Here is a 13,023-nt window from a genome sequence, read left to right as displayed (position 1 = left end):
CCCATCAGCTCCGCTGTCTCTATAGCATGGCGCCTCTAGTGCAAGTTACGCTAATTTTATATGAAATAAAAGCATCAGGAAATATTGGACAACTCTCTGTTTACTAGGACATTATTTACGTATCATGATATTTGTGGCGACCTGTCTTCTTGTACGTCCTACTTCCTTTCAGCAATAGACTCGAATGACAAAGAGTCCGCGGCATACAGACATGTGCAAGCAAACGTCCCGTTACAAGGCGGGAAAATCGCTTACCCCGGTCTGCAGGAGTCCGATTATGCCGGTGTAACTGCCGTTGTCGAGGCGAGTGCCGAACGAACGCTGTGGGTCGTACGTGACGTGGAAGCTGAAAAATCGCCAGGCAGGACTGTTATACGCATAGGGTTAATTTCGTCAACACTATTTTACAATATTTTACTTATTCTACGTGTCGTTATATAACCGCTCTATCGCATTCGGCCGTTTATTGTTTCCCCTATTATTAAGGTGCTGAATAAATTGGAGTTTGGGTGTGTATATTGGCCGCCCCACATGTTGAAGCGATGTCGCCCATGAGAAACAAGTGCGTATGTTATCTTTTATTTCCTCGCCCTTGCTGTAAAAATCCTGGCCAAAAAAAAAAAAATAGCAACACGCCGCACTAAGCAGTTTATTCACCTGAAAGGAACGAAGTCAGCGAGTGCTTGCAGGATGTGGCCAAATATGCCGGCCACGTGGAGCTTTTCCCCTTTGTATTCCGGCTGTACCCATGGCGGAGCCTGCACAGAACCAACTTCACAGCTTTGAAGGTTTCAAGCCATTAGGCCACTACATATCTGAAAGACGCTGTGGCCGGACCACCTTACTAACTCGACTTCGAAGCTTTCGTTGCCAACATCGTCCAGCCCTACAATTCATGTAATGAGCGTTTACGCGTGCTGACAACGTTTATGTGTGACTCATGCGTATCATTGGAATATCATAAAATGTATCATTGGAGCATGCTACTGTAGGAGAACCACTGCTCTAGTTACTCGCTGCAAGCAAAGCCAACGTTCATCGTGTCATATCTTGAGAGGAACGTCACCACTCACTTCTACTAGATTCCAAGCACTATTTTAACAGCGAAGCTGTTTAAGCCAGCCGTAATTTGTAGCCGTGGTAGCCATGGCAACCCGGAAGAAAATGAGGACGAGGAGACGGCGTGCATGCGCACGCGTTCTCCTCCTCGCCAGCTCCCTGCCTTCCGGACCCCTGTCTCTCTTCTCTCCGCGGCGCACTGAGCCAGGAGAAAAAAAAAAGCGAAAGCTTGCACTAGGCCACGCAAAGCTCAAGACACAGCGAAGCTGGCCGACTGATATCGAGCGACTAGCCTCCAACGCGTTCGACGTCGGCAAGCGACAGCGTTCTAGGCACTGTACCAAACTTGGTTAGCCTGCCTGCGTTTGTGGCTAAAGTCCCTATATAAGAAAAGTACCGCCATCCTTTGATAAACGCCGCTTCTCTCTCTCCTGTATATCCGATTGGACGATGATAGCGCGCGCTTTTCACTTCTTTATATTTTCTTTTTTTCCACCTCAGAGCCATGTTGAAAGTCCTCTGCGCAGCCGCAGTCGCCGGCGGTGGCGGCGGCGCGCGCCCGGCCTGAAACCTTCAACGTGGACTTTCTAGGTGCGCCACCGTCGACTCGGCTTTCGCAAGCAAAAAGTATAGAAAAAAGCAAGCGCTTTAGGAGAGGAGGCGGCGGAGGAAAGAGTAGATGGCGGTACTTTTCTCATATAGGGACTTTATTTGTGGCATGCCAGGAGCGCCGTCGCTCGTAGGCGCCTACGAGTCCAGCGCAAGTCACGCGAAATGTCTCGAAAGGGAAGGTACCTCCGAAAATAATCACACGAGAATACCTTCCTACATGCGTAGTTAAGTTGAACCAAGTTAAGACCTAGCAGCAACCAAGTTCATACCTAGTAGTAGCAGCCAGTAAGCTTCGCTGTGCCTAAGCTTTGCGCGACCGAGTGCAAACTTGCCTGATATTTTGCTCAAAGGGCCACGTGACAAGGCGCAGTGATTGCTCCTGTCGCTCATACAGTAGTTCGCAAATTTGTGGCGGAAGCTGTTTATCGCTACTCATTCTTACCTATCATTCAGCGCACTTACATGCCCGCAGAACAGGGAGAATCATATATACGCAAAGCATGAAGTGTTCACTAAGGGCCTTTCGGGTCTCTTGATGTTCGACAATGCGTTGAGAAAAAATGTTCGAGTAGACTAGCTTTGCAAATGTGGACCCAACATCCTCCTCTTCTTCTCTATCTCTCAGTGCTCAGTTATGATGACCCATGAGCTACATCGCTTCATTTTTATTCCGCGCTTAAATTTTTTTTACAGCGTAAGCTCTTATGGGCTCAATGCAATAGCCGTTTCGGTTCGCGATGGTGTCCGCCGCCGCTGCCGCCGCGCACCACCATTGGGGACCGTAACCGCTATGGCCAGAAATGCGAAAAAAGTACCCGGTTCCTGCCGGGATCGAACCCAAGCCCGCTACGTGGGAGCCAGATACTCTACCACTGAGCCACGCAAGCGCTTGCTATCGGGAAACGGGAAAATGCGCTATAAATGCTCCCCAAGCGCGCGCACAGGCGCAGACAACCCGAGCCTCCGCCAGTATGGTGGCGCCATCTAGGTAAGGCGCCTGCAAACGCAGCGTGCGCAGGCGCAGACGACGAGATGCGGTTCAGACGACGCGCGCTCTCAACGCACTTCCGATGTGAGATGTGCGCCACGTATTCTAGATACCTCTTTGGTACACGTTATGGCGTCTCCTCGCAAGGTACGAACCGCTGCTGCAGAAGCGAATCGTAGAGCTACATGCGCGGCTACAACCAGGCATCATCGGGCTCACAAACCGCTGCTGAAGGAGCGATTCCGTAGAGGTACGTGCGCGGCTACAGCCAGGCATCATCGGTCTCAGCAGACTGCTGTGTAGCGAGCATTACAAGCCGCAGCTCGCCGTCGACGCCGGGCGGACAGTTCAGATCGTTTTCGTCAAAACGAGGCGAAGAGACTTTGTCGCGAAGACCCTGGTGTGTGTGGTGCCGAAATTGGAGCTATATATGTATACTCTTGAGCTGCTCCAACAGCTTACGCTGTGACTGTGCTGCGTGTGCCGCGCAGGCCTGTGACTTTTTCTCCTGAACTAGCGATAATTGGAAGGTTCGACACTATGAACCACTGATAATGTGTCATACGCCTAACATCATCTCTTCCAGAAAAGTATAAAGTGCTCCGCATGCCACAAAAGATCCAGCGAGCAAAGTCGCTACGGAACGTATAAAACGTCTATAAGATATAAGCGGCCCGAAAGACTCACGGCAGCAACGGTGACCCGTAGTTGCGTAGTGTTCAAAGCCATCTTGGAGAAACGCCGAGAAGGTGAATGCTGAACTCAGAAGCCTCTTCGTATTTATTTCGTCGCACGCTTGTTCTTCCGTTGGTCTTTACTGCATGTAGAACAAAAGTGACATATAATCACGACTACAAAGGCAGTTTGGCCGGCCGGTACAAGGTACATTATCATTTTTCCTGTTCAGTACGTTCAGACGTTTTAACGTTGCGTTTGGTATGTGCCTAATAAAATTTCATGTAAGTTACTAGAGCAGCTAAATGTTGTGTACATATATATTTTTAAATTTCATTGGCAAATCTGCCTTTCGCTTTCAAACTGAACAGTCTACAGCTACAAGAGCCTTCGGAAACAGCATTGTTTACTTGGGGTCTTATTTTGAGGAATAATTACATTGCATAAAAATCATTGTTTATACGTACTACACATCTTCAAGATGCGTACGAAACTCTAGCTAAACGCTATCTCGCGTCATGTCGATTCCCGTACTATATGTGACTATTGTCGTTCTATGTTTATTTACCTAAATATGCGGCCACATTCTGTCATTTTCTTTCTTTGAAGAAACGAATGCAGATCTCAAAAGGCGCATTTTTAAAGCCTATTTTTGTTTGGAAAACAAAATATTACACTTGCGCCTGCCACCAAAATCATAACTTTAAGTTATCTCATTGTAACATATTTTTAGTGGAAGGATAGATTAACGTTCTCTTGCGAGGAACCGAAATGAACAAGATAAGTACAATGTTGGTTATGTAATGCTCAAGTAACCAGCAAGCATGCCCTTCCGTATAAGTATTCCTTTAACCAAATAGGAATTTTTACATAATTTCAGTTATTCTAGTTTATTGCATACATAAACATTGAGTTTATGTAGTTGAAACGTAAGGTTTAAATAGAAACATTTATAACAAAGCTTTATGCTTGTTTGCATAGGCGAAAATTAACAAAAGCTAGCTCTTGCCCAGGGAAGGTTTGCTCGGAACAAATCAATAAAAAGGTTTGAAACAGTTGCCTCTGACCCAAAAAAACATGTTTATGAATTCTACAGTTCACAAATTTTCACAACTTGGTTCTCCCAAAGCCTTGTTCATGTTTGCTCTTGCTCGTGTAGCAACCCATATTTACTTCGCAGTTTCTTTGAAGCTTAAGTAGACTGATCTGCGGCTTTCACAATGCGGTGACGATCACCTATGAGTCGCACTATCATTGTAGACAGGCCAAGACACCCCAACTTGTTTGTGAGGCCTAACGCGCGTCCGTAATCATTACAGGAAATGACAGTGCCACACAGACGAAACTTGAGCGTTTGTAAGGTCAAGTAGCAGGCACCTTTAGAATCATATTTCGTCAGCAGTCGTTCACGCACAAAATTTCCTCAAGCATAAACTTCTTCAGCAATGTGTGCGAACACCGATCGTAATATGCACCCATTCCTATAGTTTAAACCATTGTTATAAAGGTCCTCCTTTTTGCTTGTAGGTGTTTTCAACTGTAGTTTCTGATTTACTGAAGCCACATCTGAAAAAAGTAAATTCTGGGGTTTTACGTGATGAAACCATGACCTGATTATGAGGCACGGGGATCCGGATAAATTTTGACCACGTGGGGTGCGTTAACGTGCGCCCAATGCACGGGACATGGGCGTTTTCTTTTTATTGCGATAGCAATTATATGGACACTTAAACCGGATTTCTGCCGTCGGCGTCGCCGTCGTCGTCGCCGTGAGGTTCCCTATAGATAACATCTTCGCCGCGTGCCGTATGCCCGAGCGGAAGCGTGCGGGGACGCGCGCTATCACGGAGAGCGAACGCACTCAATCTCCCACGCGCAAGCAAGGAAGCGGGAAGCCAGCGCCGGAGGGAGCGGGGGGGGGGGGGGGGGGGGGCGCACTTCCACTCTGCCAACAACCGCGCTCGTCGCTCGCTCGCACCGTCTCTTATCTCCACACAGCTCTGACCTTTATGCGCCGTGCATTCGCCGCTCAGTTTCCGTTGAAGCGATAGACCGCACGTACCTTCGCCGCTGCGGCGTATCCGCTTGCTGCCAGAGTTTTGACGGTCGTTGCCTGCAGTCATTCAGTGTGATCTATTCATGTTTGTTTGTGCGCGCTCACACCACGCTTGTTCATTCAGTTAGTAATAGTCGGGCCACATTTTCCAACGCACTCTATACATGCAATGCTGCCCGGATCAGCAGTGCAGCGCTACAGGTGTGTCCCTTCGCACGCGCTGCCCACGGGAAGCGCTTCTCATCAACACCACCGTTTAACACGCGCCTTCTCGTGGTCATCGAGTCTCTCTTCATGTCGGTCTACTTACGCCACAGCACACCTGCTTACTTAATCAGCTCATGTTTACTACAATTCATATTGCTACCAAAGCCGCTCACCTTACTTCGTATGACACTGCTGTGTTGCTATCGCATTCATTGCTTCGCCCTTAGGGCGAAACTGTGACATTTTTTTTTCATTCCGCCACCATCGAAATGCGGCCGTCGCGGCCGGAATTCGATCCCGCGATCTCGTGCTCACCAGCGAAACGCCATAGCCACCAAGCCACCACGGCGGGTGCTGAGGCCACATCAACTAGTCTCATGCAAGGGCACAAGCCATATCCCGGTTGGCCGTTTCATGAGCTCTAGGGAAACAAACTTGTTAGTGTGACCTGCTTCGATCCTGGAATGTATTATGTCCAGTTTCTCATAGCAATGTCCCTGTCTACTTAAAGACAGCCATTATGGGTACCACTCAATGTGGAATAGCATCAATGTCTACCCACTGTCTTGCAAACATTGTTCGCTCCCGTTGTGCAAGTAATGTTTATTAAACACTTATTCCTAATGTAAACGTCATCAAAGCTAACGATTTGTTTCATATGAAATAGTATGCGCGAACAAATATTAAATGATGCCGTGAAATTTGAACATTGTTACGTCACATATGAAAACTAAAGTTTCAGTAGCGGTTTCACAGAGCACTGGGTGAAGTTACAACTTTTTGTCTATCTCTTGGATCAAGCAGGTTGAAAACAAAATTTCGTTTGTAATACGTTCAAGGATGAACAGTAAATCTAACTCATCATGAAACGTAATATGTATTTTTGAATGCAATTTTGGTGCGGCCATTTAAGTTAAGAACTATTATCATCGTACAATTATCAGTCTGCCACATCCGCCGTTATCTGTATCTTGCTATTTTGACGTCGTATAAAGCATCACGCCTGCCTCTTCATACATGAAACGTTCGCTATATTTCAGGCATGCATACTCGTTCATATAGATAGCATTGAAGAAATAACTGATACACGTAAGCATTCTTTAGCTCAGCACATCTATCCTTCGCCCCTGATAAGCCCGTCTACAAGAAGCGCAACTCTATTCTAAATTAGGATGGAAAAACGCACGAACATAATATTTCGATGACTTACGTGATTGGCTATATAGCTGACAGGACCGCGTCAACCAGTGTATCACGGAAATAAGTACTGCAAGTGAGCTCTCATGGCGTGCTGAAAAACCTTATACATGGACTGACGAAGTTGGCGGTCATGGCTTCTCGATATTACAATCCAGGAGCCGCCAAATGTACGCGACCACTCCCTACATCAAATACTACGCAGTCAACGACGTCCTCGTGACGCCTTCGGGGAACTCGTACGACAGTCCAATATACGCTTCGTTTGCTGGCAGGAAGATGACATGATCTTTTCATGAAAACCGAGAAACAATCCACGATCAATATTCCCGACCGAAGCCCTACAATTTGACATCACTAAATGCCCCCCCCCCCTCTCCTTCGTTTTCTAGCGCCTTTGTCACGCCTTCCAACACGCGTCTCGTGCCATTGTAATTTTAGCTGTACTCATAAAAAGAACCAGAGGCGAAAATAACACCAACAATTCATCCGTGTGTTAAAAAAAAAGATTGATATTCCATTCCTTGATCCTTAGTGCTGTCACTTCTAACGGCTCAGCGGTGTGTAACGAACACTCGAAAGCCGTGATGACAAGTTCCTGTCGGTGTGCTGACGTGATGTAATTATGAACACGTCTAAAATGAGGAAAACTGCAATGAAGTATCTCAGACACCTCGATTCCGTTGTTAGGAACTAGGCTAAATTAAACGTTTAGCGAACTTTATCAATTCGCCTTTATTTTTCCTAATTTGTCTGATAGCTCAAACTGGTCAGCAGTTTGAAGCAATAATCAATAATCTTACAGTATATCGATCAATAAAATTAATGAGATTGCAAAACCTGTAAATACTACATGGTAAGCAGAAGTAACACCGTTTTTGAGGCTTCGATCAAACACAGTTGCTTTGCTTTCTGGGTTGAAATGGATGAGCGTATCGCGTATTCAAGCGCCAGAAAGCACGTAAACTGCACAATTCGAAATGCGCTACACAAACAAAAGTACGTGTAAATGTCATAGAAGAGTTTAAGGAGAAGGTGACTTGGCAAATACCATTCACAACATCTGACGTCAATCATAGGAGACTACCTCTGCGTGACTTACACTCTCTGACATGCTCTGGAGCACGTACTATGGATACAAACGACGCAATAGGCGTAGTGCACGGCCTACACGTGATGTGCAACTCGCAGCGCGTCATTGGTAGGAGCCACTCTACTTTCTACGTGACATATTTTGAAAATATCAACCATTCTTGTCAACGCAGAAGTCCAAGGACTACCCCGCCATGTGTTAGAAATCCAAACACATCGAAACTAACGTAAATCGGCGGACTAGCCTAACACTGCCTCATCCCCTTCCACGCCCGCCGCATTAACGCAGTGGCTACGACTCTGCGCTGCTGAACACAAGGTCGTGAGTTCAATTCCCAGCAGTGGCATCCTCATGCCATGCAGGCAGAATGCAAAAACGCTCGTGTACAGGCTTTGGGTGCACGGTAACTAATCCCAGATGGTAAACGCATATCCTCAGCCCTCCCCTAAGGCGTCCCTCGTAACCAACCATGCACTTTCGGGAAATCAATCCCAGCAATAATTAATTAATCCCCTTTAACAAGGGTGTCCAGCGTGCCGACTTTTGCGGTCGTCCACAGCGCGGACACATAACTAGGTACAATATTGTCACACATCCATTATTTTAATCTTTCCCGGTTATCGCTTACGTTGAATTATCGCTATTACCACCTTATATGTCTCGAGCAACCGGCACATGACGCATCCGAATCTTCGCGAACCTTGTAGTCACTTACAGTCGGGTACAACTTTAGAAGGCAGCGGCATTTGCCCTCTCAAAGGCGGATGCATACGAACCTCCACCAATAGGTGCGCACTATAGACTTGCGTCATGAACCGGACGGCCGGTGTCCCCGCCGACGGAGAACATGGCAGCCCGCGCTTCAAGCTGGGGCGAGTCGCGTCAGCGGGACTATTTCTTTGGTCGCGGAGGCAATCGGCTGCTGCGCTTCGGTCCTCTGGCCGGGGCCTCTCCTGTCTTCTTAAGTTGTACCTGACTATAGGTAGCGAAAGAGGTCTGTCTTATCAGAGCGCACACGCGCCGCGAAGAGTGTAGCATTTTGTGGAATCTACGTGAGCATCACCGACTGCTCTGAATACACGACAACGCGTGTATAATCTATCCCGCTGTCATAAGATCAGCACCTACCTGTGCAGGGCTACTTTGCATCGGGCCCTAATATACAGAGGTGTGTTGTCTATTAGGGCTATAGAGAGCTTTAAATTCGAGGACGCAAGCGGCTTGCCTACGCAAGAACACGGGGCCATGGAACTGCGCACGCACCTACGTCTGCGCATGCGCAATACCGTGGCCCCTAGTTCTTCCGTCCACACTGCAATGGCACTGCGCATGCGCAGACACCTACGTCTGCGCACGCGCAGTAGCTTGGCCCCTAGTTCTTGCGTACGCAAGCCGCTTGCGTCTCCTTATCTAAAACTCTCTATTGACCCGGAAGACACCCCTGAGATAATATGTCGGGAATTGATCTCCACGACACTTAGGGTGCTCGCGGCCAGATTCATGGGCAAAAGCCGTACCTGCTTAGTGACGGTACAGGGCCCCCAGTGGATTCCAGAACGTTTTTACTACTATGGTTGTACATTGCGACCTAAACCCTACCTCCCTCGGGCGATATTCTGCTACCGCTGCTTTCAACGTGTACACATGCAGGCATTCTGCCCAGAGCGTACTATTGACCAAGAAAAGCTCACACCAGAAGGCGAACCTCGATATCGATGTGGCTTATGTAAATCTGAGGAGCACGATATGACATGCACAAATTGCCCGACTAAGCAGAATGTCGCAGCACGGCTACGAAAGGCTATACCAAAAAATAGTATAGTAACAACTCATAATCGTTATGAGGTTCTTGCAGAAGAGCCAGATATGCTCATGGTAGAAGAAGCAGAAGCCCCGGAAACACAACTGTATTCTTCTGCTCTTAAACGTGGCAAGCAGTCGCAGACAAAGAAACATAACTTAGCTGAACCTCTGTATCAGTCGGACGATAACCATGATGACATTGACGCTCGGATAGACGCACTGGCCAGAGAGGTTGAGCAACTACGCAAACATAAAGAATTGGTAATTCTGCAGCGTCAGAACACAGGACCAACACATAATGCATCAACTAGTGCGAATGCCACTGTTACACCTGCATCCCGTCCGGTATAATAGGTCAACCAAGCTGTTTGGACAGCAGTTTTAGATCAACTTGCTCAACTAACGTTGCTCATTCAGGATTGCCTGCACCATGGCTAATTCTCTGCATCAACTGTCACAGTATGGAATTCCACAGTGGAATTGTCGGGGCCTAAGCTCCAAGTTAGGAGAAATTAAAACCAAGCTTCAATACAATAAGCTACATGTATGGCAACTGCTTATTCAAGAGCATATTAAGATATGCTGCCTGTCCAGTTTTAATGGGCATCAGAACCCATCTAATAGAGATCGATGTGCTACTACAATGGCTTCTTCTCCGGGAAAAGCTGCAGTGTATGTATATATCATCGCATATTGATTGATCTGGAACACAGTGATTGGTCTGGAGCCATGGTGTAGTGGTAATCAAGAAGCTGCCGGGGTCCTGACAACTATCAGTGAAGACTACCGGCATTCTAGTGTCATTCTACGCCACACCACAGCGCACACGTTTGAACTTGGGGTGGATAGCCAATCTACGGTCTGCGTACCCGGGAATTCTTATTCTCGTGGGTGGAAGCTTCAATGCTCCACATACAGAATGGGGATACAAGTACAACTCCCGAAGAGGATGTCAAGTTAAATACATCATGAGCGATGCCACTTTTACCATCATGCTGTGTCTACCTGTGCTGTGCCCGCAGTATCCAGAACACACGATCCAGACCTCACGTGATGGTTGGGTCCTGTAATACCACAGTGGTGGGTGGAACCAGATACATGGGGCAGGTGATCATATGCCAATAATGATTGGTTTGCACAGAACGTGCATAAAAAATTTCGACGACCAGTAATAGTCACGCATTGGGATAAGTTTCGGGAATCATCGATTTATAAAGTACCCTCAGAGCCCTCGGAAATTTTTCCCGCTTCGCAAGAACTGCTTCGGAATAACACCATTGTAACCACAGTTGACGAGGACCAACCTCAACCGGACCTCGCTCCTTTGCAACTTTGGGCAAAGCGACGTCAGGCAGAAGTGTATGCGTCGAGGAATCCCGATGTACCAGGTAGCCGTGCACATGTTAACCATATAGCGGCGAAGGCGCGTCGGCACGAAAAACAACTTTCTCGACGACGATGGTAGTGCGAGAATCTTGGATCTGGCATTAGAAACAGAGCACTTTGACCTACTTTCCGGTCAATAGAACGCGGTCATAAGCAACCTGACCCTGCAGTGAGCGTTAGGTTAGCGATGCGGAGTTCGCCACATGAATTTGCTGAACACGCTGCTAGAGCGTTTTTACCGAAGTACGATCACGCGCCATTCAGCCCCGAAATTGACGAGTCTGACACAACTGCCAAATCCGAAATATCCAGCACTTTCAGCGTGGCCGAACTAATAGTGGTGATTGAAACTTGAAGAAACGAACAACACCTGGTCCTGATGGCATTCCTCATTAGGTTTTCTAGAAGATGAAAGGAGTAGCTCTCGACGCACTTCTTCAGGCTATTAATAAAGTATGGGAGACTGGTAACGCTGCGCCTGATTGGAAGCATTCAATTGTTGTCCCGATTCTGAAACCAGGAAAGTCTCCAAATAACCTGCAGGCTTTACGCTCAATTTCACTAACTTCAACTGTCTGCAAGCTCGCAGAAAAGAATCTGGCCTCACGTGCTTCCTGGTGGCTTGAACGCCATCACAAATATCATCCGGCTCAATTGTATTCCGTTCTTGCTTGGGAATTGAAGACGGACTTTCTATCTTAACAGACGACGTTTTACAGCTTTCACCACACAGTCACGCTGTGCGCATGGTAGTAGCAACAGACGTAGTGAAAGCTTATGACAATATAGACCATAAAATCATTATTGCCAACCACTTGGAACTGGGACTTCCACCACGGGTCATAAGATTTGTCTAGTCAATTCATCAGAACCGCACATTTGCGATTAGAGTGGATGGAAGGCAAGAAGGATGCTTCACATCTAACAGAGGAATCCCACAAAGTTCGGTTTTGGCTCCTCAACATTGCTCTAATGCCTCTAGCCTGGCAACTACACCGGGTTTCAGACGTGAAATTTTTAATCTATGCGGATGACTTCATTTTGTGGTCCGTGCATGAAGATGTATCTAGACAAACTCAACAGTTTTAAGAAGCCCTTGATGTTCTGCACAACTACGCTCGGAAAGCAGGGTTGGACATTTCCGCCCAAAAATCAAGCTATGTTGTGGTGGCCAACAAGAAAGCACGCGCAAGGATCACGCAGCACCCCTTTACATTTAGACTCGGTGCAGTGACAGTCCCTGAGGCCTCTGAGGTCTGCATACGTAGTCTCGATATTCACCGCTCCGGCAGTGGTGCACACTGGCTCCGTAAAATCAGACCGAGTTCGACAGAAACACTTCACCTCATTCGTCGCATTGCAGCAAAAGCAGCTGGAGCTCGTACTGACGTAGCTCGACGGCTGGTACGTGCAGTCTTGCAGCCACGAATTTCATATCAGGCACAATTTCAACGCCCGACTTTGGCACAGTTGGCACAGTTGGAGACGATTAATCGCGATGCTATGTGACAATCACAGCACTACCCCGCATTACTCCGATACCAACCTTACAGGAACATGCCCACCTCAACACAATTGCAGAGCTAATTTTGCAACCTGAAAACGCACTTGAAATCAAAAGCAACTTGTCCCGGTTGTCGCTGCGTTGCATGCTCATTTTCAACGCGGCTCTCGGATTGACAATTAGCCTTATCCAATGCCTCCCTGGGAATTCATCAGCATCACAACTAATAAGCCAATGAAGTTACGACGCAGCGATATAAAAAGTATTATTAAAGAGCACAATATCATCGATGCATCATGCGCTAACACCTGCAAACTCTATACGGATGCTGCTATCCTTCCAGACGGCAGGAGGACATCGTTCCCCAATACTATGCATAATTTCATCAGCGGCCACCAGCGTTATTTATCTACGGAAGCCAGCGCTCGAGTAATGGAACTTCA

At 47.3% G+C, this 13,023-nt stretch overlaps 1 protein-coding gene across 1 annotated transcript in view; it reads right to left on the bottom strand.

Moving 5' to 3' along the window:
• LOC119448798 (glutamate receptor ionotropic, kainate glr-3) overlaps positions 1-7,057 on the bottom strand; it is a 30,764-nt gene extending 23,707 nt beyond the window's left edge. The window contains exons 1-4 of the mRNA XM_037712013.2: positions 6,808-7,057; positions 3,347-3,476; positions 658-758; positions 256-346 (exon numbers count right to left, since the gene is read on the bottom strand). Coding sequence (XP_037567941.1) covers positions 256-346; positions 658-758; positions 3,347-3,388 — 234 coding nt within the window. The 5' untranslated portion in view covers positions 3,389-3,476; positions 6,808-7,057. The remainder of the gene's footprint in view (positions 1-255; positions 347-657; positions 759-3,346; positions 3,477-6,807) is intronic.
• Positions 7,058-13,023: the final 5,966 nt, after the last annotated feature.

This window comes from Dermacentor silvarum, chromosome 4, assembly GCF_013339745.2.
Source record: "Dermacentor silvarum isolate Dsil-2018 chromosome 4, BIME_Dsil_1.4, whole genome shotgun sequence".
In the NCBI taxonomy this organism is placed as follows: Eukaryota; Metazoa; Arthropoda; class Arachnida; order Ixodida; family Ixodidae; genus Dermacentor; species Dermacentor silvarum.
Note: the sequence above shows the minus strand (reverse complement) of the source record. Positions and strands in the feature narration are given on the sequence as shown.